The 22,869-nt window shown below is 54.2% G+C and overlaps 8 protein-coding genes across 8 annotated transcripts; 2 read left to right on the plus strand and 6 right to left on the minus strand.

Moving 5' to 3' along the window:
• Window positions 1–50: 50 nt before the first annotated feature.
• Window positions 51–932, minus strand: P152DRAFT_288014 (uncharacterized protein). The gene has a single exon (XM_033674990.1). The coding sequence runs from the start codon at window positions 887–889 to the stop codon at window positions 272–274; it is 618 nt and encodes a 205-aa protein (XP_033535299.1). The 5' UTR covers window positions 890–932; the 3' UTR covers window positions 51–271.
• Window positions 933–1,116: 184 nt separating this feature from the next.
• On the minus strand, window positions 1,117–5,129 carry P152DRAFT_457048 (putative alpha-mannosidase I). The gene is made up of 6 exons (XM_033679151.1): window positions 4,853–5,129; window positions 4,715–4,788; window positions 4,148–4,653; window positions 2,833–4,097; window positions 1,830–2,781; window positions 1,117–1,741 (listed from the first exon to the last, which is right to left on the minus strand). The coding sequence occupies exons 1-6, from the start codon at window positions 4,931–4,933 to the stop codon at window positions 1,293–1,295; spliced, it is 3,327 nt and encodes a 1,108-aa protein (XP_033535300.1). The 5' UTR covers window positions 4,934–5,129; the 3' UTR covers window positions 1,117–1,292.
• Window positions 5,130–6,123: 994 nt separating this feature from the next.
• Window positions 6,124–9,469, plus strand: P152DRAFT_513073 (uncharacterized protein). Its single transcript, XM_033682782.1, has 4 exons — window positions 6,124–6,911; window positions 7,107–7,928; window positions 7,958–8,849; window positions 9,255–9,469. Exons 1-4 carry the CDS (start codon window positions 6,191–6,193, stop codon window positions 9,382–9,384), a joined length of 2,565 nt encoding a protein of 854 aa, XP_033535301.1. The 5' UTR covers window positions 6,124–6,190; the 3' UTR covers window positions 9,385–9,469.
• Window positions 9,470–9,948: 479 nt separating this feature from the next.
• Window positions 9,949–11,734, minus strand: P152DRAFT_394452 (methylmalonate-semialdehyde dehydrogenase mitochondrial precursor; the record flags this gene model as incomplete). The annotated part of the gene is made up of 4 exons (XM_033676257.1): window positions 9,949–10,023; window positions 10,076–10,171; window positions 10,221–11,104; window positions 11,155–11,734. The coding sequence occupies 4 exons, from the start codon at window positions 11,732–11,734 to the stop codon at window positions 9,949–9,951; spliced, it is 1,635 nt and encodes a 544-aa protein (XP_033535302.1).
• Window positions 11,735–12,624: 890 nt separating this feature from the next.
• Window positions 12,625–13,794, minus strand: P152DRAFT_448094 (uncharacterized protein; the record flags this gene model as incomplete). Its single annotated transcript, XM_033678033.1, has 3 exons — window positions 12,625–12,964; window positions 13,030–13,369; window positions 13,419–13,794. The coding sequence occupies 3 exons, from the start codon at window positions 13,792–13,794 to the stop codon at window positions 12,625–12,627; spliced, it is 1,056 nt and encodes a 351-aa protein (XP_033535303.1).
• A 1,051-nt stretch (window positions 13,795–14,845) lies between these two features.
• Window positions 14,846–16,983, minus strand: P152DRAFT_506550 (calnexin; the record flags this gene model as incomplete). Its single annotated transcript, XM_033682484.1, has 4 exons — window positions 16,641–16,983; window positions 16,099–16,584; window positions 15,391–16,044; window positions 14,846–15,340 (listed from the first exon to the last, which is right to left on the minus strand). The coding sequence occupies exons 1-4, from the start codon at window positions 16,716–16,718 to the stop codon at window positions 14,846–14,848; spliced, it is 1,713 nt and encodes a 570-aa protein (XP_033535304.1). The 5' UTR covers window positions 16,719–16,983.
• Window positions 16,984–17,564: 581 nt separating this feature from the next.
• On the plus strand, window positions 17,565–20,894 carry P152DRAFT_465538 (N-acetyltransferase; the record flags this gene model as incomplete). The annotated part of the gene is made up of 5 exons (XM_033680635.1): window positions 17,565–17,581; window positions 17,638–17,677; window positions 17,730–17,875; window positions 17,925–20,654; window positions 20,705–20,894. 5 exons carry the CDS (start codon window positions 17,565–17,567, stop codon window positions 20,892–20,894), a joined length of 3,123 nt encoding a protein of 1,040 aa, XP_033535305.1.
• A 234-nt stretch (window positions 20,895–21,128) lies between these two features.
• P152DRAFT_472503 (SET domain-containing protein) lies at window positions 21,129–22,561 on the minus strand (the record flags this gene model as incomplete). Its single annotated transcript, XM_033681155.1, has 3 exons — window positions 21,129–21,634; window positions 21,698–21,942; window positions 22,020–22,561. 3 exons carry the CDS (start codon window positions 22,559–22,561, stop codon window positions 21,129–21,131), a joined length of 1,293 nt encoding a protein of 430 aa, XP_033535306.1.
• Between the last annotated feature and the right edge of the window lie 308 nt (window positions 22,562–22,869).

Here is a 22,869-nt window from a genome sequence, read left to right on the forward strand (position 1 = left end):
CTGTTTCCCACACCACCAAGCGAGTATTCACGATTTTCTACATCAAAGCTATTTGATGCCTTTGTAGTTTGTACACAGCGATTCCCATGCAACAACCAAACCTTGTAATTCATGCTTTGCTGTTCTGCTCGATTTTTTGCTGCGCGGAGATGTCGATGTCGATAAGATGAGAAGAAGAAGAAGAAGAAGAAGAAGAAGAAGAGGCGAGACGGGTTTATTCGTATCCCTCTCTCTCCTTCTCTCCCTCATCCCACTCTCGCTCTCCTTGATTTTACAACCCTCGCTTTTCCCTTCCATTGCATTTCATTCCCTCCCATCGATCCCGATTTTCTTTACCAGCGACATCACCACTTTGCACAGACTTGCGGCATGACGGGAAAGGGAAGGAAAGGAAAACTTGGGAATTCGGCTTACATAACCACCACCACATGAACCATTTAGAAGGAAAGGGGGGGAGGGGTTCCGTCGCCGGAAGAGAGAGAGGGATGGGAGGAGAGAGGGAGATATTGAAGTAAACGAGAAACAGAAAATATCGATACTCGGAATTTATAACGTTGAGAAACTTTGTTCTATGATTTGTGGCTTGGTTCCGTGCATGATCTGATGGATGCTTTCGCGGTGGGGAGGCGACGATGGATAGCTGATCGGCTGTACGAGTCATCATATGGCATGCATGATCGGTCGGAGTAAAGGAAGGACGGGTAGTGGAACGATACGATTGAAGGGCGGCGATCAGGGGGAACACCGCATTCCTTACTCCATCCCAACCAGCCAATCTCTCTTGGACAGGCTCCTCCGACCTATCCGCAATCCCCTTTCCCCTCCACCGTATTCTCACTCCCCTCCCCTTTTTCCCCCGCTCTCCCCATTCCACTTCTTCCTGTTCCATCAGCTTTCGTGCATGACGATGGTTTCGTTCTGGGTTTCGGGTGGGCTCGGGGGCGGGAGGGAGGGAGGGAGGGAGGGAGAGAAAGTACCGCAGAGTATGGTCGGGTCGGGTCTGCTGCTCAGGTTCAGGTTGATCGGGGCGGATGGACGGGTACTGTGGATAGGAAGCGGGGAGCGTTGATTTGAGCACGGGATTCGGAATGATGGCATGTGGGGTTGGGTATACTTTGTGGATAGTTCATCGTCGCTAGGGAACGTTGACGATAAGATTCTCATAACGACGCTAGGGGCTAACAATACTTTAGGTTCAAACTCCTCATAGGTTCATAGACATACCACCCCACCTCACCGCGTCAATCCTCATCTTCATCATATCATCATCAATTCAAACAATCCTCCCTCCCCTACTCCCCCTCCAACAACAACCGATACGTCGCCACTTCAAACGCCCGCAACTCAACCCTCACTCTCCCCTCTTCCACTTCCACCTCCTCACCCTCATCCTCCAACAAATTCGTCTTCCACGCCCTTCCCACCGGCACCGCCCCCAATCGCAACCACCCCCTCGCCCGCCCCCCCAGCGCATCATACACCCTCACAATAACGTTCCGCCCGTGCCGCGTCGGCAGCTCGCCGCGTGAGACGTCCGCATCGTCTTCACCGCGCTTGATGGTGTCGATGAAGAGGTTGGGGGAGCCGGTGATGCGGAAGGAGGAGAGGAGAGAGGCGATGGAGGAGGGGGAGGAGTGGTAGGTGGGTTGGAGGGGGTTGTTGAAGGCGTAGCCGGCGCGGACGGTGTGGTGGGAGAGGGGGCCGGCGTGCGGCATGATGGCGTACCGGATGCGGTGGTGGCCTGGGTGGGTTAGTAAGGCTCTCTTGTATTTAGGGTTGTGATGGATTTCAACTATGATGTGTAGGGTTGGGGGAGGGAAGGGACATACCCATATCAGCGTTCGCATCTGGCGCTTTCGGGGCGCGTAACAGCGACAACCGCATCACGTTCCCGACCGTCGCGAACCCGTATTTCGAATCATTGAGAATCGACACGCCATATCCGGCCTCAGAGAGATCCGCCCATCGGTGACAGCACACCTCGAACTTCGCCATGTCCCAGGTAGTGTTGTAGTGCGTCGGACGTCTCGCGATACCGAACTGCGTCTCATATGACGCCTCGGTGTTCAAGACGTCGACAGGGAACTCCACCTTCAAGAACTTCTTGTCCTCGTACCACTTGACCTCGCTTTCCATCTCGACGAGGTCCATGCCGTGACCGGTCACGCTGTTCAGGCTGATGGTCGTCTTCACCCAGGACGAGTCGCTGATCTTGGTCTCGACCACAAGGCTGACTCGGTGGGGGTCCGACTCAGAGATGTAGGACGTGGTGGGTTTCAACTCCGTGCGGGAGTCGAGGTGGTAGACTTCGACGTCCCAGGCTTGCCAGTATAGGGGCTTGTCGTCGAATAGGACGAGTTGGTTCGCTTTCTGTCCCGGCGGGATGACTTCTCGCTCGGCGTATTTGTCATAGAGCGACACGATCACGCCGTCCGTGACCTTCACTTCGAACCGGTGGTTGGCAAGGAGGTAGCTGCCATCCGCACACTGGGCGATTGTTGGACGATGATAGGACTGGTGTCCAAGAGGGTTAGTAGGGGCGGTCAGATAACAGTCTGTAGCGGACTCGAACGGCTCGGCGAGGTGGTATTCCGAATCAACGGCCGATACCGGCTCGCGCCACTGATCTCTACTAGGTGATTTCACAATTTCGGTTCTCTCCCAAGGCAAGGTATTCAAATAGACGAGCTTGGATCCGGGCTGCTTCTCAGATGTGAATTCAAGTTCCGACAATGCTTCAGCCAAGAGGCGTTGGCCGGTCTTGAATACTTTGGCATATAGCTACAGCAGCGTCAGTGAGGTGTTTGCAAAATCGTTTCGTGATCGACTTACTTTGTCTGAATCGTCATAGCACATCTCGATCGAGCTTCCCGGAAGACAGTCATGGAACTGACAAAGCAACACGCTCTCCCACATCCGGTCCAAATCCTTCTTCGGATACCGATATCCGGACCGCGTCGTATTCTTCACCAAATCCTTAATACTGGCCAAGGTCGCGAAGTACTCGATATCCCTCAAGAGGACCTCAGCCTGTCTGTTATTCTTCTTGTTGTTCGCCTGCGTCGTGTACGTGCCTCGATGCAGTTCGAAGTACAGCTCACCGTACCAGGTGACGTACTTCGTACCGTTTTCGGCCTTCTTCTCCAGCTTGGCGAAGAAGTCGTCGACGGAGTCGCCCAGCTTGACGCGTGGTAGAAGGCCGACGGTGTCGCTGATTCCACGGCAACGACGCAGCTTTTCGATGTGCTCGAACGTTGGGCCACCGCCTCCGTCACCCTTGCCGAAGATCAGTAATGAGGTTGCGTCCTGGTCCATGGATTTGTGTTGGGTGACGCTTCGCTTGACGTCGCCGAAATGCGCCTCGGCGGTGTAGGTCTCCGCAGGAGTCATGTGGCACAGCACCTGGCTGCCGTCCAGCGCCACCCAATTGAAGGTCGTGTGAGGGAAGTTGTTGATATTGTTCCAGCTGAGCTTCTGGGTGAAGAATCGTGACATTCCCGCCAGACGGCAGAGTTGAGGGAGTTGTGAGGAATACCCGAACGTATCAGGTAGCCAGAAAGTCGTGCTTCGTTGGCCGAATCGACTCTCGAAGAAACGCTGGCCATAGAGGAATTGCCGGACTAACGACTCTCCGCTAGGGAGGTTGGTGTCGTGTTCGACCCAGCTTCCGCCAATGGGCTGGAATTTGCCTTCTTTGACTTTGGCCTTCACCCTGTCCCAGAGCGACGGGTAATATTTCTCCAGCCATTGATACTGCTGTGCTTGCGAGCAGCAGAACCTCAATTCCGGGTACCGATCCATCAAGTCGCATTGGTTTGACCATGAACGTGCAACCTTGCGCTTGGTCTCCGCCCACGGCCAGAGCCAACAGGTATCGATATGACAATGCCCTACGGCCGTAATGAGAGCCTCTTGGTCGGTCTCATAGACTTTCTCGGAGTCGACGTTGATGCCGATGTATTTCTGGGCAACTTCACGGCACGCTTTGATTGATTCTTTGCTACCTCCGCCGGCAATGAAGGTGTCCATGATTTCGTTGCATACCTCCGAAGCTCTATGTGACTCCCAGGAATCGCCGGGGAATTCCCGTGCGGCGTCTAAGGGTTGTCAATAGTCTGATTAGATAAGGGGGCAAAAATATACACACCTCCGATGATCCAGAAGTCCACATACAAGGCTCGAGCATCCAGATTGACTGCGACGATGTCTGCTGTGTTCAGCTGGAAATACTTCTCTGGGTTCGGCGGCTGGATCGAATCGCCTCCCCCATTGCCGAACATCCCATTGCACGCCATCTCGATGTAGAACAGATGTTCCGTCCCATCTCTAAAGGAGTCTGGAAGGATCCACTCAGTCCGCTCACCACCGCCTGTAAGGCCGTGGACCGGATCGCCATGTTCCGTCCAGATGAGACCCTCGTTGTTCGCATCCCAATGGAACTCAAGGTGCTCTTTCTCGCGAAGGTTTGCCGGAACCGTCAATTGGATCTTGAACCAAAACGTTGCCCAGCTAGGGCCGTATATATCGCCCTTCCTGGCCGGTCGGAACTCGTGGGAAGTCGCGTCTTTAAAGGTTGGTCGTTCGAGGTTGGGAGGACCGTAGACGCTTAGTTTGACGGAGTCGTCACCAGAGGCACGACCTTCGTATAGTTTCCTTGTTGAACATACATGAGCTAGGTGCAACATTGGAGAAGAATGATTCAAAAGGACTGTACCCGATCAGGTTCTGGGACTCGTATTGTCCCTTGCTCGTGAATTGCTTGAGTCTATCACGATAAATGTTGCCGATCTATTGTGCAATTAGCTTCACCACCATCAAGCTCCACTACCAGCTCGGCTGATGGTGACGGTACCTTCTTGCCAACGGGACCGGCAGCAAGCCGCGGAAGGCTTGACGAAGCAGCATCCATAGTCCTTCGCTGATCCCCGCCCATTGTGAATCCGAGTATTATGAATAAAAGGGAAAAGTAGGGGTTGTGAAGAGAGAGGATGGAGGGTCATATACTCAAGCTTAAGAGCTCACGAGGGGTTGGAGGTGGTGATACGGTTATACATGTGTACCTGCGTGAGGAGCAGCAACCAGCCACGCCAAACCCCAGCAACACAAGCAACAGAAGCAACACAGCTGACCGCAGCGTGCAATCAGGACCAGCCGGATGACTTCAACGGTTCAACCCCATGATGAGGAAACTGCGGGGTCACCAACTAATTAAGGGCACTAATGGCTAGGGACGTGACCCATAACCATTAGCTAGCTAGAGGAGCTGACTCCGGAATATTGTAATTATTCTCATTTCTGCAATAATTCTCGGGCCTAAGTACCAGTATGGATACCTTCTCTTATGCCTCCTTCAGCATCTTCATCCACAATCACTACCACCAGCAAGGTACTTAGAATGAACACCTTGCTTGTATAATTAGCCACCACCTGCTTCAATAGCCGTATAGTATGGCTTTCGTACCAAAAGCGAAAAGGAACTAGGCAAGTAGCTTCCGTACAGAACCCTCATTCTCAGAACCTATTCTCGAACAACCCATTCTCGCAGAACCCTTCTCACAAAGCCTTAATTAGCATCATTTGGCATTGGCTTTTCCTCGGAGTTTGAATTCTATGCGCAAAAATTTAGACAACACATATTTCAAGACCTTCCGAACATGAGTGCCCATAACTAAGAAGAAGAGCTAAGTTAGGATTCCTTATCTGTCACAGTCTTTTGTTGAAACCAGATATACGAGCCAGAGAGCATTATTGACAAGTTGGGCCTTCGTGAGAACCCCAAAATGGAAGTCGAACTGATGTCTACCCCTCAAAGTTTCGTGACGCGGAACCATGTGTCCGTCGAAATGGATACCGCCCTTGTAGAGCTTCATCTTGTCGATGGCAAGGATGCAGCCGGCGAGCTTATAAGTGTATCTTTCATGCGCAGAAAAGGGTTCGTTGTCACCGGCCAATCATAAGATGGAGGGTTCAACTTGGCAAGGCTCACCAGCGCAGACTTGGCTCTCGTCCAGCCAACCAGTGGTGAACATGGCATGCAGCAACGACTGGAAGGCATCGAGATTCAGCCTTGCTCAGCGTTATATAAAGCTAAATCTCATCCTCAGCCGAACGCCGCATTCCTATCTTCTCAGCTTCACCTCCTTCGTTGTATCAAATATCCTCTATCCTTCAGAGGTGAAAGCACCAAACGATGGCATCCGGTTGGGGAACGTCCCGGGGCCGAGGAAATTATTCCCATGACAGTCCTTATTTAGAGCGGCATGGATCTTGGGATGAGCATGGCGTCAACTTTGAAGGTATTGAGGAGACAATAGAAATAGAGTGCGAGGATGAGAGTGAAGAGGATGAGAGTGAAGAGGGTGAGAGTGGAGAGATTGATGGAAGTGAAAGCCTATCCCACACAAGAGCAGACACTATCCCAACCACATACAGAAGATTCCGATCGCGGACTCCATCGTGGTCTCGACTCGTACCTTCAGTACGGGTAAGGAATCGCGAAGAGACAGCTCAAGACGACCGCAAAAGACTGACATCGAACTTGTCTCTACCATGGCCTCCAAATTTGTCTGTGAAAGGGACTGAAAAGGCGAAGGCGGATGGTATGTCAGAGCTCGCTCTTCACAGTGGGAGCGAGAGTCACATAGACGAAGAGCATACGATGGCCGCCTTTCGAGTAAATCTGTCACCACTTCGAGAGTATCTGGCAGTGGAAGGAATCGAGAGTGTTGAAGAGCTACTGGAAACGTTGACTTTCACAGTATCCCAGCACGGTGATTGCATTGCTTTAGAATGTCGTGAGTACATCCAACACACCTGGGGTAAATTCGGCGACTTTCTTGCTCGCCCCTTCTTTGACTGCGTTCTTTCGGGCTCTTCAAATTTTGAAATATTCACCGAGGACGACTTCCCCGGTAAGAATCGCTTCTCACGTGCCCTACTTCTGGGCTTATGGGTCCATCCAGGGTAGATGAATTTGATGGCTTGATGCGTTTGATGATAATCACCCGGGGTCGTTGGGGATATGCTTCAAAGCCGTCAGTTTCGTCCACCTAGATGGTCTCATACGTTAATAAATCACTTTGGGGATTGGCTAAACTGTACTATAGTGACCATTTTCATATCTAAGGATTTAGCCACCGGTACCACAAACGCCAAGGTGGAAGTGATTGGCCACTCATCATTCCTCACCAAAATCGGAGATATTCTCAGCTGGATCAGTTCGACGATGACCATTTCAACCCAAGGTAGCTATATCTATACCACTGCCTCTACCCAAAAGGATGCGATGTCCGATTGGTTGTATGTTTCACCATTCACCATACCATCAGAACCTCTGGGTAGTAAAGGGCCCCCTCCGGATCGATGCTGGTCCAAGGCCCTTAATAGAACCATAATCGCACACGGCTTTCCTGTTCCGGCTCGAGATCGCTTTGCCAAAGGGCTCGAAATCGCATTTGACGCACTGTTGGGGATTTGTGGAATTGAGAATGCACTTCTTCGAGAGGGCTATATTATATTCGTTGGCCTAAGCACACTACTCGTGCCTACGCGAATTCTGGAAGCCGGTTCTGTGCAGTGGCATCTTATTACTGCCCCTGGCCCTGAACTCATGAGGATATTTGACGGCCTCCAAGAGAAGATCTCCTTATTCGTAGCTCTTGGTTTCAATCCCAATCCTGATGATCAAGCAATGGCTGAATCTGAAATCTCATTACTTAAAGATGACCTGAGAAAACGCCGTCATTTTTTGGGCTGGACCTCTGAGGTTCAAATCGTTATAGGAACAAGAGAAGCACGATATCCGTTTCAGGGCTACACTGGAACGAAAGAAAAGGCAACAAGCAAAATCGCGGACACTGATACATTCTCTGCAGGGATTCCTGGGAAAGGGTTTTCTCGGTTTCCCTTGCCAGGAGCTATAAGCTCAGGTCGAATCGAATGGGACGATTTCCTCTAGCTAACCGAGAAGCTAGATATGACGAAGAACTGGATAATCATCGTGGTGACCAGATATTGCTGTACGACCCGGAAGAAAAGAGGGGCTGGCTTGTCCCATACCACAGCGTTCTATTGCACATGGTGCTTCATCGAGCATTCCTTAACCGGCGTCTCAGGCCAGAGAGTAGAGACATTCCCTATGCAGCTAGCTATGATGGAGAAGAAAGCGCCATGAAAGTCCTCGGTACTCAACGTACGGTATCTCTCCTTCCCGGACAAGAAGACGGCCGACGGGAGAACCAGTCCGCGTTCGAAGATTACACGCTGGGCGATTCAGTCAGACAGATGATCTACCGGATATATAACGTCCATCCAACCCCTTCCATAACCAAGTTTGGGGCGAAGGAGACCCTACTTGGATACGAATTCCTCGACCTCATCAAAGGAAATTACCGCATGAAACAGGACTCCATCCCTTCCCACGGAGGTTGGTCGGTGCTCACTCGAGATGTCCCCGTCGTCCTTTTCTGCTCAGGCCTGGGCGATGTCCTCCGACCAGTAAACAGTGGACACCAGTTGTGTCCCAGATGGAAAACCCTCCCGATGGGTGCGTATTTGCTCGGCGCACCACGGAGCGGCTTGCGATCTCTCGCAAAGAGCAATGGAAGCGGTAACGAAAGACAACATCTGGTCCAAGGCTATGTGTGGTGCAGTTCGACCGATGGGATGGAACACTCCTGTACCTCAGAGGAAACTGGTTGCAACCAGTCCCTCTCAAAAATCCGGAAGGCTCGATGGGTGGCGGACGACGAAGCGGTGAATGAAGACTCCATGTCATCGGAACCGAGAGGAGCAGTTGTTTTCGGGGATGCCAAGTGTTTGTCAAAGGTTCTTAGCAACGTGAATACAAGGTTGGCGCTGACATCGGCTCGAGAAACTATGGAGATCGAAGTGAGTTCAGTGGGCGATGGTCAGGCCAGTCTACAAACGAAGCTTGTTCGTGATCATGAACAGGCCGGGCGATACGTTATATCCCCCCAGGTTCTTGAAGAAAGGGGAATAACCAACGGCCTTGCCTAATATAACGTGCTTGCTGTTTAGGTAGAAGATGGTCTTTGTAGGAGTTTAATATCGATGTATTCTCTCTGAACAACTCTACTCTGCCGCCACAAATTTTGAGTGATATAGCACAAATGCGAAGGAAATGAAATGTAACTAGTGGAACCATGACAACCGAAATGTAGAGTGACAGTATCCCAAACAAACAAGCAGTGATTCGATGCCCCTAAACCAGCAACAGCACTGATAATCACCAGATTCCTCTCCCTCAACTTCATATCCCCAGATTTTCAAACCATTCTCAGCGGGAAACTGAAGAGTGGCCCGATGGTAGTAGTTGCATTAACACTGCACCGAAATGCGCCACCTATACACTGCCAGTACTAGCTGGAAAAATCGGCGTCCACCGGAGGACACCTCCAATACATCCCAATGTGGGTGGGGGGCAAGTTTTGAGGATGGGAGGACACCGTTACACCTAGGGCCTGCGGAGCTCATAGATTTTGCTGGTTGGCCTTTTGGTTTTGGTTGATGGGGTTTTGGGAGTAGTCGGCTACGATTTGGGACCTGGAAAGGCTGGATATCGGGCGGTAGGGGAGAGCAAGGGGAAGGGGATACTGAGAGGTACTTCAGGGACATTGCGAGGTACATAAAGTGGTAGGAAGGGTGAATTCGCGGTGGCAATTCCTATTAGTAGGAGGCCATGAGTTCAAGTCCAAGACGCGCCTTTTATTTTCCTTTTCTTCGCTTCTCAGTCAGCTAAGAACTCCTATAGCAAAGCCAAGTTCTATATAGTTAACGTAAAACGCTTAGTAGATCTTACAGCCGCCCAAGTAATGCTCGCTCAATTTGGCTCAATCAATTTGGCTCGCTTCTACATTGTTGATCAATTTCTTCGGTCCATAGGACATTACAGCCAGCATCCTCCTCTCTTCCTAGTAGCACCCCTGTTTATGAATGCGTCGGCATGTTCACTGAGGCCTTGGTGGCAACGGCGTCCTCGCTTCTCCAGTGGCTCGTAACGGTCTGCGAAGGTATGTCAGTTCTCGATCTACATTGCGAACAACGATGGACCTACCTTGGTCTGTGTGTAGAAGTTGATTCCAGGCTTGCCATAGAAGGTGTTGGCTCCGCCTCCAGCGATACTCGCCTTGTTTCCAGTGAAGGAGAACATCTAGTCAATGTTAGTCAAAGCTAGCAAGTCACTAGATAATTGGACTTACGGGAAGGGGCACAGGGATCGGCACGTTGATACCGACCTGACCGGCTTCGATCTCGCTCTGGTACTTGCTCGCAGACGGGCCAGATCGAGTGAAGATGGCAGTGCCGTTACCGTACTCGTTGTTGTTCGACATCTCGATCGCCTCATCGATGGTGTCCACGTTCAAGCACACCAAAACCGGCCCGAAGATTTCCTCCGTATAGCACCGCATATGCGGCTTCACGTTCGCGATGACGGTCGGTCCGATGAAGTTCCCATTCGGGTACTTCTCCGGGTGCGCGCCCCGTCCATCCAATAAGATCGTCGCTCCCTCCTTCTCCGCGCTCGCGATCACGTCCTCGATCCGGCGCTTGGCCTCCGGGCTGATCACCGGTCCGAGATCCGCACTCTCCTCAAACCCTCCGTTGACCTTCAGCTCCTTCGCCCGCTCGGCAATCTCGCTCACCCATTCCTTCGTCTCACCAACCATCACGCACACGCTCAACGCCATGCACCTCTGCCCAGCAGCACCGAATGCCGCGCCCAAAATGGCGTTCAGCGCGTGGTTCTTATTGCAGTCGGGCAACACGGTCGCGTGGTTCTTCGCGCCGAGATTGGCCTGTACGCGCTTCCCATTGGCAGAGCCGCGGGAGAAGATGTACTCGCCGGCCTTGTTGCTCCCGACGAAGCTGATGGCCTTGATGGATGGGGCGTCGAGGATGAAGTTGACGGTCGGGGCGGCGCCGTGGACGACGTTGATGACGCCCGGGGGAAAGCCGGCTTCGGCGGCGAGCTCCATGAGGATCATGGCGGCGCCGGGGTCGCGCTCGGAGGGCTTGAGGATGAGGGTGTTGCCAGTCATGGTGGCGACGGGGATGCACCAGAGGGGGATCATGGCGGGGAAGTCTGGTACGGTTAGCAGAGTTGAGATTTTCGGGATGGGGTTCAAGACGCACTGAAGGGGCAGATGGCCGCAACCACGCCCAGCGGCTCCTTATACGTCCTCGTCTCCATATCCTTCGACACCTCCAATACCTCCCCCATCATGCTCGTAATCCCCGTGGCCGTCTCCGCTACCTGCAACCCCCGGAGCACATCACCCTTCGCATCCGCGAACGTCTTTCCCTGCTCCAGCGTGATGCTCGCCGCCAACCGATCCCAATTCTGACGGATCAGCGCCACGTACTTGAACATGATCTGCTGCCTCGACAGCAACGTCACCTTGCTCCAGCTCTTAAACGCCTTCTCCGCGCTTGCGACCGCCGCTTTGAGCTCCGCGTCCGTGCTCTGCGGCACGCGCGTCACCAGGTTGTTCGTCGCCGGGTCGTGCAGCTCGATCCATTGCGAGGCCTGCGACTGCACGAACTGGTTGTCGAGGAAGTACGGGGTGTCGGGCGGGGACGCGATCTTCTCGTGGGAGTGCGGGAAGTCGGTCGTCGTGGAGGGGAGGGCGACGGCGGAGGCCTGGAGGTGTCGAGCGGTGGCATGGAGCCGTCGCGCGGCGATCATGGACGGGGAAGCGTTCGAGGGAGCCATGGTCATGCGGGTGGTGAGGGAGGGGAGTTGCTGTGAAGTTGCTCGCTGGGTCAGCGAGCTTATGTTTCGGGAGAATGCACGACGAGCGGCCATGGTTGCGTAAACGAACAGGTCAGATGGTGGCTTGAGGGATGATAAGCAGTTCGCGCAATCATTAGAACTATATCTTCCCAGGATGTTTCCGCTAATTGGGGCAATCCGTCCCTTTTATGAGCGATGCCGGAGACTGTTAACGACGCTACGTTCTGCGGTTCCAAGTCCGGTTGAAAGATGGTGGGTTTATACCGTGGGAATGGATAAGATGCACCGACGCTTGCCGAGAGGCGGGGCCTGTACGGGGCCGAGCGACTCATCCGGGGACGCGGAGATATGCTGGATGCCAGCATCTTGGGAGGCTGGAATGGCTTAAATCGCACAATCTAGATTCTATAGATACTAATTCTACCGGTACGGCAAAGAAATCTTATGTGTTGTGGGCTCGGATAGCAATTGGCTTAAACAGTAACACTGTTTGGAATCGCAAGGTGGAGTGCTTATCTTGTCCGTGGTTGAACGACTCCGCTAGCTAATTACTGTATCGGCCATATCCGACCCTCGTCCCCTTACCACCATCTATGCTGAACCTTCTACATACTGTAAAGATTCATCTTGCTCACCCTAGGGTTCTTAACTCAAAGATAGCGTACAACTCATCAACGAGTTCGATAGAAGGTGAGAGTTTACTTGATAGTGTACGTCAAGGGAAGAGAGGCTTTATCACTTCAAGTATTCGGTAGTGTTGGAGTAGATAGGAAGATATCTGTGTCAGATACAATAATCACCACATACAAGGGGAACAACTGATATTCAGCAAAGCAACAGACCTAAATGAAGTACTCGTTAGCATAATCTCATCGAAGACTCCATCCATTCCCTCCCCTTTCCTTCGCGTTATATGCTGGCGGCGGGTCCGTCACATCCGCACCAGCTAACGGCACATAGTTGCCTACCCCGTACGGCTGTCCACCCTCCGTTCCAAAGACCATCACGATCGGTGGTGATGCCGAATTCGACACCGGGTTGAGTTCCACCGGCGTCTGGTTCCGTCTCTTTCGCCTCCTCCCACAGTAGGTAATACATACGCACAGCGCGGAAAGCGCTGTGGCGACGCTGGCGAGCACGATGGCTACGATCACGCCAGTGGGAAGACCGGATTTCGAGTTCGATTCCGATTTGGAGGTTGGTAGGGGCCTTGAGGACGTTGAGCAAATCATAAACATGCGAGTGACGGAAAGGGGGGGAAGGGATGGGCGTACAGGAATGGTGGCAACTCGATATTCTCCTTCTTTAGATGCTCGAGGACGGGTACGTCGGTGGCTTGCCAGCCGACCACGATCCCGTTGGCCGAGACGGTGAAAGTCCCGTACTCTCTACTCGTCTCAAACATCGGCAATGACGTCGGCTGCACGGTGGGCCATCCCGGCGTCATGGACCAGACATTCGTCAAGGCATCCGTTTTCCGCTGGCACCCGGGATAGTAGTAGCTCGCCGATTCGCCCGTTCCGTAGGCCTCGGCTTTGTATCCGCTCGGACAGCACAGGAACCTCGTCACCGAGCTCGACTGCGTTGCGGTGGTTTTGTAGCTCCACAAGGTGACTGTCTACCGGTTAGAGCGACGGATTCAACTTGGGACAATGACACTGACAGGGCGCTGCGTACTCATATCCGCTCGGGCAGATCCCCGGCGAGTAATACGCTGCTTCCGATACATATCTATCAGTCGGCCACAGCGGCGTCGTGCTCAAGCCCGTCGGCGTCGGGAAGACGGTCGTATACCCTGTGATGGTCGCAATCTCCGCGTCGCCCGACCCCGTCCGGATCTCCACCAACGGGGACACCGTCGCCGAGCCCGTGGGCGTCGGGAGCAGCGACGGGTAGCACGAGATGTCGATCCCGACGTCTGTCATGAAGCCCATGAAGTAGGTGCGGTCGCCCCACATGGTGGTGGTCGAGAGGCATGATGCGGGGGGCGTCCAGAGGGTGGACAGCGGCCCTTGGGTGAGGAGGGTCCTGACGACCATGATCGCAGCAAGTCAAATCGCAAAACGCAAAAGTGAAGAAACTCGGAAATGCGGTACGGACGATGCGAGAACATGATAGGGAGCACGACGTTAATATGCACTTACCTGGTCATCGCCAAGATGATCGCGAGGACAGGTCGATCGCGTTCCTGCGCCTGCGATCCGGCTACACCAGTGAGTAGCCCCTATACGGCCAAGAAACGCGGATGGCGGCGCTTGGCGCTCCTTTTCGAATACGAAGAGATGGAGGTACTATTCCGATTTCCGAAGGTTCCGCGGAGGCGGCCAGCAAATGCCATTGGAAGATTTGTGGGACGCAGAGATGGACGACGCCTCGTTGCGGTTGGGGCGTTGGGCGGAGCCTGGGTACGAGGCAATTTCATATTGCTTGTAGTTTTGTAGTGAGCTAATAGTGATAATACAGAACATGGCCCGGGGGGAGGAGCTTGGCGGGATGCTTGCGCCTTGCGTGGCGCTGGGAGGAGGGGGCTGAGTGGCTGGCACCGCCAAGCAGGGGCTAGTCCGTCTCTCCTGGTAGAGACTTGGAGCTGTCAGTATCGATCATCGTCTCATCTATCACCACCAACTTATCCAGATCATGCGCTTGGGAAGGAGAAGATGAGAGAATCTTCGAGCCCCAAGGACGTAAATCCGCTTCCCGCTGAAAATGCCGTCACCTCGACATCAAATGCCATCAAATGGTATTCAAACACCTGCAATTGGAAAATGTTTAAGTACAGCCGGGTCTGCTCTCTAACTAAAATATGGGAACAATAATAAGCAGAAGCAGCAGCAGCAAGCAGCAGATATCTCAAACGAACGCCTCACTTTTCGGGGGGAAATCCGTCGGTGCCTTCAACCATCATGCACCGCAATGAATCCATTCCTCGACATCGCATCTCGCTGACGTGCCCTCGCTTTCTCTTTCTTTCACTCTCCCGTCGCTTCGGATGTTCATGATAACGTTCGAAAATCAGGGGGTAAATTAGCAACCGGTCTACTGTTCTGTACCCCTCAGATTGGATGCGATGCGTCCTCCATCCACGTCCTCTCACGACGACGACCGCGTCGCCCGCTTCGTGGCCTCCGCCTTCGCATTCTCCGCACCGGTCGCCACTGCCTCCGCCGCCTTCTCCTTTCCACCAACGGCCGCCTTCTTTGCCTTCTCCTTCACCGGGGGGGGTGCGCTACCGCCGAAGAGCGCAGACGCGAGGATCGCGACGATGGTGATGGCGAGGACGCCGATGCCGCCGGCGACTTCGGGGACGAACTTGATGGCTTCGACGGGGTCGGTCTTAGCAATGGCGACGAAGAGCTCGACCTTCTCGCGGATATAGGTGACGGGGTCCTCGGCGAAGGTGGTCTCGCCGGGGGGCTTGGGCGCCTCTTCGGGCTTGGGACGGGTGGCTTCTTCTTCGGCCTTTTCGGCGGCGAGCTTGAGGGCGAAGGACTCCTTCTGGAGGGCGTCTGCGTCAGCGACGGAGTGGCCGATGTAGATGTTGTCGAAGAGGACGTCGTTCTGCATGGTCCAGAGCTCGAAGCCGATCTAGGTCTGTCAGCAAGATATTCGGGGTAGAATGACGGCATGGAACTTACCGCGCCAATTGGCTCGAAGTTAGCCGGAGTCTTGTCCTCGTAGTAGTTGGGGTTGGCGATCTTCTTTGGCTTCCAGACGCCCTTGTAGGCCGGGTTCTCGATGTACGGCGCGGTCCACTTGCCCTTGTACTCGACGTTCTTTATCATCGGGCGCACCCAAGGACCACAGCCCGACGCTTCCTCGCACTTGGGGTTGGGGACCGTCGGCGGGACCCAATCACCATCCTCCTCGTCATCCCAGTCCTCGGGTTTCTCAGCCTCCGGGTCGGGGATCGCAATCGGCTCATCCTCCAGCCAGTCTTCCGGCTTGGTGGCTTCCAGATCCTCGATCTCGTACGGGGCGTCCTCGTCCCAGTCCTCGGGCTTCTTGGCCTCGGGGTCGGGGATGCGCGCGTCATCAACCCACTCTTCCGGCTTGGTGTCATTGGGGTCATCAATTTCCTTCTCGGGGTTGACGGCAGGGGTGAAGTCCTCCAAAAGACTGCCGTTCTTGGCGCTCTCGCCGTCGATCTTGATCTCGAAGCTCTGATCCGGGCGGACAATCAAGGTGTACAGCGAAGTGGTTTTGACGACACGAGCCATCGGGGGGCTCTTGAGGTGCTTCTCCTCATATTCGCCGGTCTTGGGGTTCTTGTGACGGAAGATAAAGTGGACCTATAGCAATCAATTAGGTCAAGTCCATCGCTGCTGCATGAATATTCCGCTCACCTTGTTGGTAGCTCCGCACTTGTCGGGGCCAAACATGATCACATAGGGAGAAGAATTCGAGAACTCCTCCTTGCCAAGCGCCTTGTTGTTCTGAAGAAGCTTCAAATAGGCGCCACCACACTCCAGACCGTTCTGAAGCTTGACCTCGTATTGAACGACCAGGTCCTTCTTCTTGGGGTCGATTGGCTTTTGGAACTTGGCCGAAATGGCATGATGAGCCGCCTTGTCCTTCAGGACCAGGCCCTTATCACCCTCCATGCCCTTCAGCACGGTGGGCTCCTCGACCGACCAGGTTCCCACATACGCCCATTCTTCCTCCGACGATTTGTCGTTGTCCTTCTTGGCATGAGAGACCTTCCATCGAGTATCCCAATCATCGGTGAATTGCTCAAGGAACGGTGCTTTCAACGTGGTCGGCTGTAGCTCATCAGCATTGGCAGCTCCGGAACACAAACAACTTGTGTCACCTGGGTTAGGGACAGTCAACTTACTGTGAAGGTAGGCTTTGCGACGACGGAGGACGAAGCAACCACTGCTGAAACATCCTCATCGAGTAGTATGTCATCCGCGCGAGCAAAGCCCGCAGCCAGCAGCGCCGGAGCAAGTGCGAGCAGCTTCATGATTGCGTGGCAAGAGGGAAAAGGGAAGCTCTCAAATGCAGCACGAAAGGAGCGAAGGGCGAGAGAGGTGTAATACGGTGGTCAAAAGCCAGAATTGGCGAAGGGCAAGAAAGGGACAAAGATCAAGTAGCAATGGGGGAACGGAGTGGTGGTGGAATTATTTAAGGCGGACCCTTGATAGGTGAAGACACGTTTTCAAAATGGCGGAAGAGCAGTTGAGGTTGGAAGCCAGGGACGGGGAGGTGGACAGGGGACAGGGGAGGGGCTGGTGCTGGTTGATGCACGTGTGCTTAGTGGTGTCTGTGGAGTGTGGTGTGCTCAGATGCTTCTGGAAGTTCGTGATGAAAATCGTTGGGGAAACGTTGCATGTTCATGTACCTAGAAGATATGTAACTAATTCCAGTTCAATGACTAACTTAGTTAATAAGAGTAACTAATATCATCAATATCAAGATAGCTCCTCCCTGGATAGTTACCCACAGCTTGAGACCCTCGACCGAATACCGGAGATCAGAATCACATGATGAAGGAAGGGTTCAAACATCCCAAGGCTCCAAGGCTGAATGTGCCCGTCTGCGTTTATTCTCAGGCATCAAGGCGTATAGGCATTCAGGCGTCCAGGCAGTCAGGCAGTATATTAGTATCATCAAACGACATGGGGGCAATTTGTAGATCGCGAACCAGAAAAAAAGTTCGCGGAATTGCTGGAAGCTTGAAAACACGGCGCATAGGATCTTTGGGGTATTTCTCCAATTTCTCCAATTCCCTGACTTTAGCGGAGGTGTTCCCATCTGGAGGTTGTAAAAAGCTCCCGAGAAAGGCTTGTACGCCTTAACATCTTTCAACATGGTTAAGAAAGCAATGTATGTGCATCTGGCTGGCAGAATTGAAAATATAGAACTAATTGATTCCCTTCTAGTGACTCAAGGATTCCAACCTTGATCCGGAATGGAATTCAGGTAAGTCTCATGTTATATTACCTTCTTCGGATCAATTGCTAACAATCCGTAGGAGAAGAAACGAAGCTTCTTCGTCGTCGTTGGAGACCGACAGAAGGATGTCATCGTCAACCTCTACCACATCCTACTGAATATGGATGTAAAGAGGAATAAGCAAGTCCTCTGGGCATACAAGAATAAACTTCTGGGATTCACCAGGTTTGCCTCTCTTCGCGCTGCTGGCAGATTCTATACTAACCCCTCCCAGCCACCGGCAGAAGCGCGAAAAGAAAATCAAGAAAGAAATCAAGCGCGGGATCAGAGATGCTGACACCGAAGATCCGTTCGAGTTGTTCGTCTCGACGCAAAGCATTCGGTATGTCTACTACAAGGAGACAGATAAGATTCTAGGTAACACCTATGGCATTTGTATCCTTCAGGACTTCGAGGCAATCACGCCAAATCTGCTCGCACGGACGGTGGAAACCGTCGAGGGCGGTGGATTGGTTATCATCCTCCTAAAAGGCATGAACAGTTTGAAGCAACTGTATACGTTGTCCATGGACATCCATTCGCGGTATCGAACGGAAGCCCATAACGATGTGGTTGCGAGATTCAACGAACGCTTCATTCTGTCACTCGGGAGCTGCGAGTCATGTCTCGTCGTCGACGACGAGATGAACGTCCTGCCCCTTTCGGGTGGTAAAAATCTCAAGCCACTACCCCCTCCGGAAGAGGATACCCCTCTGAGTCCCAACGCCAAAGAGCTGGCGGAGATCAAGGACCGTCTTGGGGACGCGATGCCGGTTGGCCCGCTCCTCAAATTGGCGAAGACGCTGGACCAAGCGAGGGCACTGCTCACTTTCGTCGATGCCATTGCGGAGAAGACGTTGCAGAGCACAGTGACCTTAACCGCCGCACGCGGTCGAGGAAAGTCTGCTGCATTAGGTATCGCCATTGCCGCTGCGGTGGCGCATGGGTACAGCAACATCTTCATCACATCGCCGAGCCCGGAGAATTTGAAGACGTTGTTTCAATTCGTCTTCCTCGCTTTCGATGCGATGGAGTACATGGATCACACGGATTACACGATCATCCAGTCGACAAATCCGGACTTCAACAAGGCGATTGTCCGGGTCAACATTTTCCGGACGCACCGTCAAACGATCCAGTACATCCAGCCTCAAGACGCCCATGTTTTGGGACAAGCGGAGCTGGTGGTGATCGACGAGGCCGCCGCGATTCCTCTTCCTTTGGTCAAGAAATTGATGGGGCCATACCTCGTCTTCATGGCGTCAACCATTAATGGTTATGAAGGCACCGGACGATCGCTCTCCTTGAAATTGATACAGCAACTCCGAGACGAATCAAGAGGAATCAGATCCAAGGGGGACACCGACTCAAAGACCGAAAGCAGCGGTCAAGTATCTCGCGCCCGATCACTACGAGAGATCACCCTCTCCGAACCAATCCGTTACGGGCAAGGCGACGCGGTCGAGAAATGGCTCAACACCCTTCTCTGCCTGGACGCCACCCTCCCCCGAGCGAACCCCGCCATGCGAGGCGTCCACCACCCCTCCGAATGCCAACTTCTCTTCGTCAACCGTGACACCCTCTTCTCCTTCCACCCCGTCTCCGAAAAGTTTCTCCAGCAGATGATGGCCCTCTACGTCGCCAGCCACTACAAGAACTCCCCCAACGACCTCCAGCTCATGTCCGACGCCCCCGCCCACCAGCTGTTCGTCCTCGTCCCGCCCATTGACGAATCGTCCAGCCGCCTCCCGGAGCCCCTGTGCGTCGTTCAGGTGGCTCTGGAAGGCCAGATCAGCCGAGAGAGCGTGCTGAACAGCCTCAGCCGCGGCCAGCGCGCCGGAGGCGATCTGATCCCCTGGCTTGTCAGCCAGCAATTCCAGGATGAGGAGTTCGCCAGTCTTTCCGGCGCCCGCGTCGTCCGCATCGCGACGAACCCGGAGTATACGAACATGGGATACGGATCCCGCGCGCTGCAACTCCTCGTGGATTTCTACGAGGGCAAGTGTGCGAGCTTGTCGGAAGAAGAGCTGTCCGCGCCGCCGGAGATGGTTCGGGTGACGGACACGGAATTGGAGCACTCCACCCTGTTGCAGGACAACGTCCGCGTCCGAGACATCGGCTCGATGCCGCCTTTGTTCTCGCGCCTGGCGGAGATCCGCCCGCCACGGCTGGACTACGTGGGCGTCAGCTACGGGCTCACCTCGCCGCTGCACAAGTTCTGGAAGCGCGGGAAATTCGCGCCCGTCTATCTCCGGCAAACGGCCAACGACCTCACGGGCGAGCATACGTGCGTGATGCTCCGGACCCTGGATTCCGGCACCACCGACCCGGAATGGCTCGGCGACTTCGTGCAAGACTTCCACAAGCGATTCCTCACTCTCCTCTCCTACCAATTCCGCACCTTCCCCTCCGTCCTCGCCCTCAGTATCGAAGAGTCCTCCCGCCTCGGCTTCACGCAATCCCCCACCCCGTTCGCCAAACCGGCCCTCGACACCGCCTTCTCCCCCTTCGACCTCAAGCGCCTTGACAGCTACGCCAACAACATGCTCGATTACCACGTCATCCTCGACCTGCTCCCGCGCATCTCCACCCTCTACTTCCGTGGCGCCCTGCGTGCCGACGTGTCGCTCTCCGGCGTGCAGACCGCCCTCCTCCTCGCTCTAGGCCTGCAGCGCAAGCAGCTGGAGGAGCTAGAGAAGGAGCTCGGCCTGGGCGCGTCGCAGCTGCTCGCGATGTTCGTGAAGGTCGTAAGGAAGTTCAGTGGGCATTTCCGGTCTGTGTCGGCGACAGCGATCGAGGAGGGGATGCCGCAGATGGCGGAGGAGGGGGTTACGGATGGGGCAATGCGCGTGGATCAGAACGCTGGAGCGAGGCTGGAGGATGAGTTGGCGCTGGGGGCGAGCGAGGTGAATGATGCGGAGAAAGAGCGGATGCGGAGCATGATTGATGCGTTGCCGCTGGACAAGTAAGTTCTTTCTCGTGTCTACATGATGTGCAACGCTAACGGCTGTGAAGGTATGAGATCGTGGCGGAAGACAAGGATTGGAAGGAGGCGGAGCATCAGGTGCGCAGTGTGCAGACGAAGGGGGGAAAGTCGTCGACAGTTAGCGTACGGAGCACGAAGACGGTGAGTGGGAAGCGGAAGGGGGAGGATGAGGGGAAGGGGCAGAAGGGGCAGAAGGATAAGAAGAAGCAGAGGAGGTGATCTAGAATCAGTGAGGGTAGTTGGTGGTGTTGGCCATGCGGTTGGAGGTGGCTATTCTTACCGCTGCGTTCGTGTTTAAGGGCATGGAAAGACTTGGAGTTCATGTACAGGGCCATTGCGGCGAAAATTGGGTATATATTAGACAATCCGGATGCGAATGGAAATACTTCCACTGTACGAAGCACGAGGCCACCGAGAAACCGGGTCTATCATGGCGTATAACCTCCATAACGTTCAGCTCCCCCCCTCCCACGCCGCATCCAAATACGCCTCAATCTCCCCCATCACCTCCTCCAAAATCCTCACCTGCCCCTCCCGATATATCCTCGCATACCTCCCCCTCTCCTCCCTCTCCCCCTCCACCCCCCCATCCCACCGCCTAATCCCCTCCAACTTCCTCTCCACCATCCCAAACAAGCCCACTAACGCATCCATCCTTACCCCCTCCTCCCCCTCCCCCGCCTGCATCCGCCCATACCGCACCTCCGCCTCCATGATCGCGAACAGGTCCGGCGGTACCCCGCGGAGGCAGGGGAGCGGACTGTCTTTGTAGCCTTTCACTGCATGGCTAGATCCGATAAGGGAGAAGCGCACGGATTCGGGGGTGAGGGTTGGACCGGGGAATCGCTCAGGGAGAGAGGCGCGGAGGAGCTCGTGCACGCCGGGGCGGATGCCGCCGAGTTGGACGGTGACTTCGTCGTAGGGGTTGTCTTCTAGGGCGAAGCCATAGCCGAGGAGTACTGTCCCGTCTTAGCATACACAGCCCGCCTCCATGACGATGCCAGAAAAAAACCAGTGCTTACATTTCTCGTTCGGAAACGGACCGAAGTGGTTATACACCTGGTCCCCGGGCTTCGGTGGCGATTCCGCCGCGATGGTCATCGCACCCGTGGCGTCGAAGTGCCAGTCTACGCGAGCAGTGGGGTGGTGGTTGAGGAGGTCGACCATAGGGAAGAGGAGGGGGAGAGGGTCGGGTTCGTTGCGGATGACACCGCGGGAGGTGATGGAGCGGGAGGAGAATATGGACATGGCCCAGTTGTAGAGGTCCCTGGGTGCGTTAGTGCGGGACTATGTTATATACAACAGAGGAGATCGGGATATCCGGATTATAGAGGGAGGAGTTACCAGGTAAATGGCGCCGTATCCACGCCTTTCTCCCCCAATACTCTCACCGCCCCCTCCCAATCCTCCCTCCACAACCGCCGTCTCACCCCCACCGCCGACGACTCCACGAACAGATCGAGATTCGTCCCCCGTAACCACATCCCCTCCCTCTCCCCATCCAACATCGGCGACGTCAGCCGCTCCACCGGGGGCAGGCAGTCGATATACGCCGCCCAGAACGACCCCTCCCCCGCGAGCTTCTGCTCCATCAGCAGGAACGCACCGACGGTGGTACGGTCGCTGGTGGAGAGGAGCTGGGAGGCGGCAGGGCTGGGGGTTTGGTGGACGTCGGGGTGGGAGGCGGCGTTGAGGTAGGAGAGGGTGAGGGATAGTGGACAGGTGACGATGGGGAAAGGTTCGGATGAGTCGTGGAGGGCGGAGACGGTGTCTTTTGCTATTACGTGGATGCCTTGCTCTTCACTGGTTTGCACCTGGACGTGTGGGTTAAGGTATCCGCCGTTGCTGGTGAACCATTGTAGGAACCGTTGGAGTTTGGCGTCCATTGTGGGTTTCTTAACTAATTGGAGGTTAATTGTTACCTGTATGTCACTGTCATTGTCATATTGCCTGGTTTAATTGAATGTATTGGGATGGGGAATTATGAATGCGTGCTGTGGAAGAAATGGATGGTTCACTATCTTGACGTTCCCATTCCTGAAGGCTCAGCAACGAATATTCAGCCATACATCTTAGTGATGAGAACTAAATGTTCGATGGCAATTTGAGCTCGGATACGCTAGTCAACTAAGCATAGGATTTCTTAGTTCCTGGAGATGCCATTCGGAGAAGTTTGCCTGCCACGGAAGCGTTA

Source organism: Eremomyces bilateralis (genome assembly GCF_010015585.1).
Source record: "Eremomyces bilateralis CBS 781.70 unplaced genomic scaffold P152scaffold_6, whole genome shotgun sequence".
In the NCBI taxonomy this organism is placed as follows: domain Eukaryota; kingdom Fungi; phylum Ascomycota; class Dothideomycetes; order Eremomycetales; family Eremomycetaceae; genus Eremomyces; species Eremomyces bilateralis.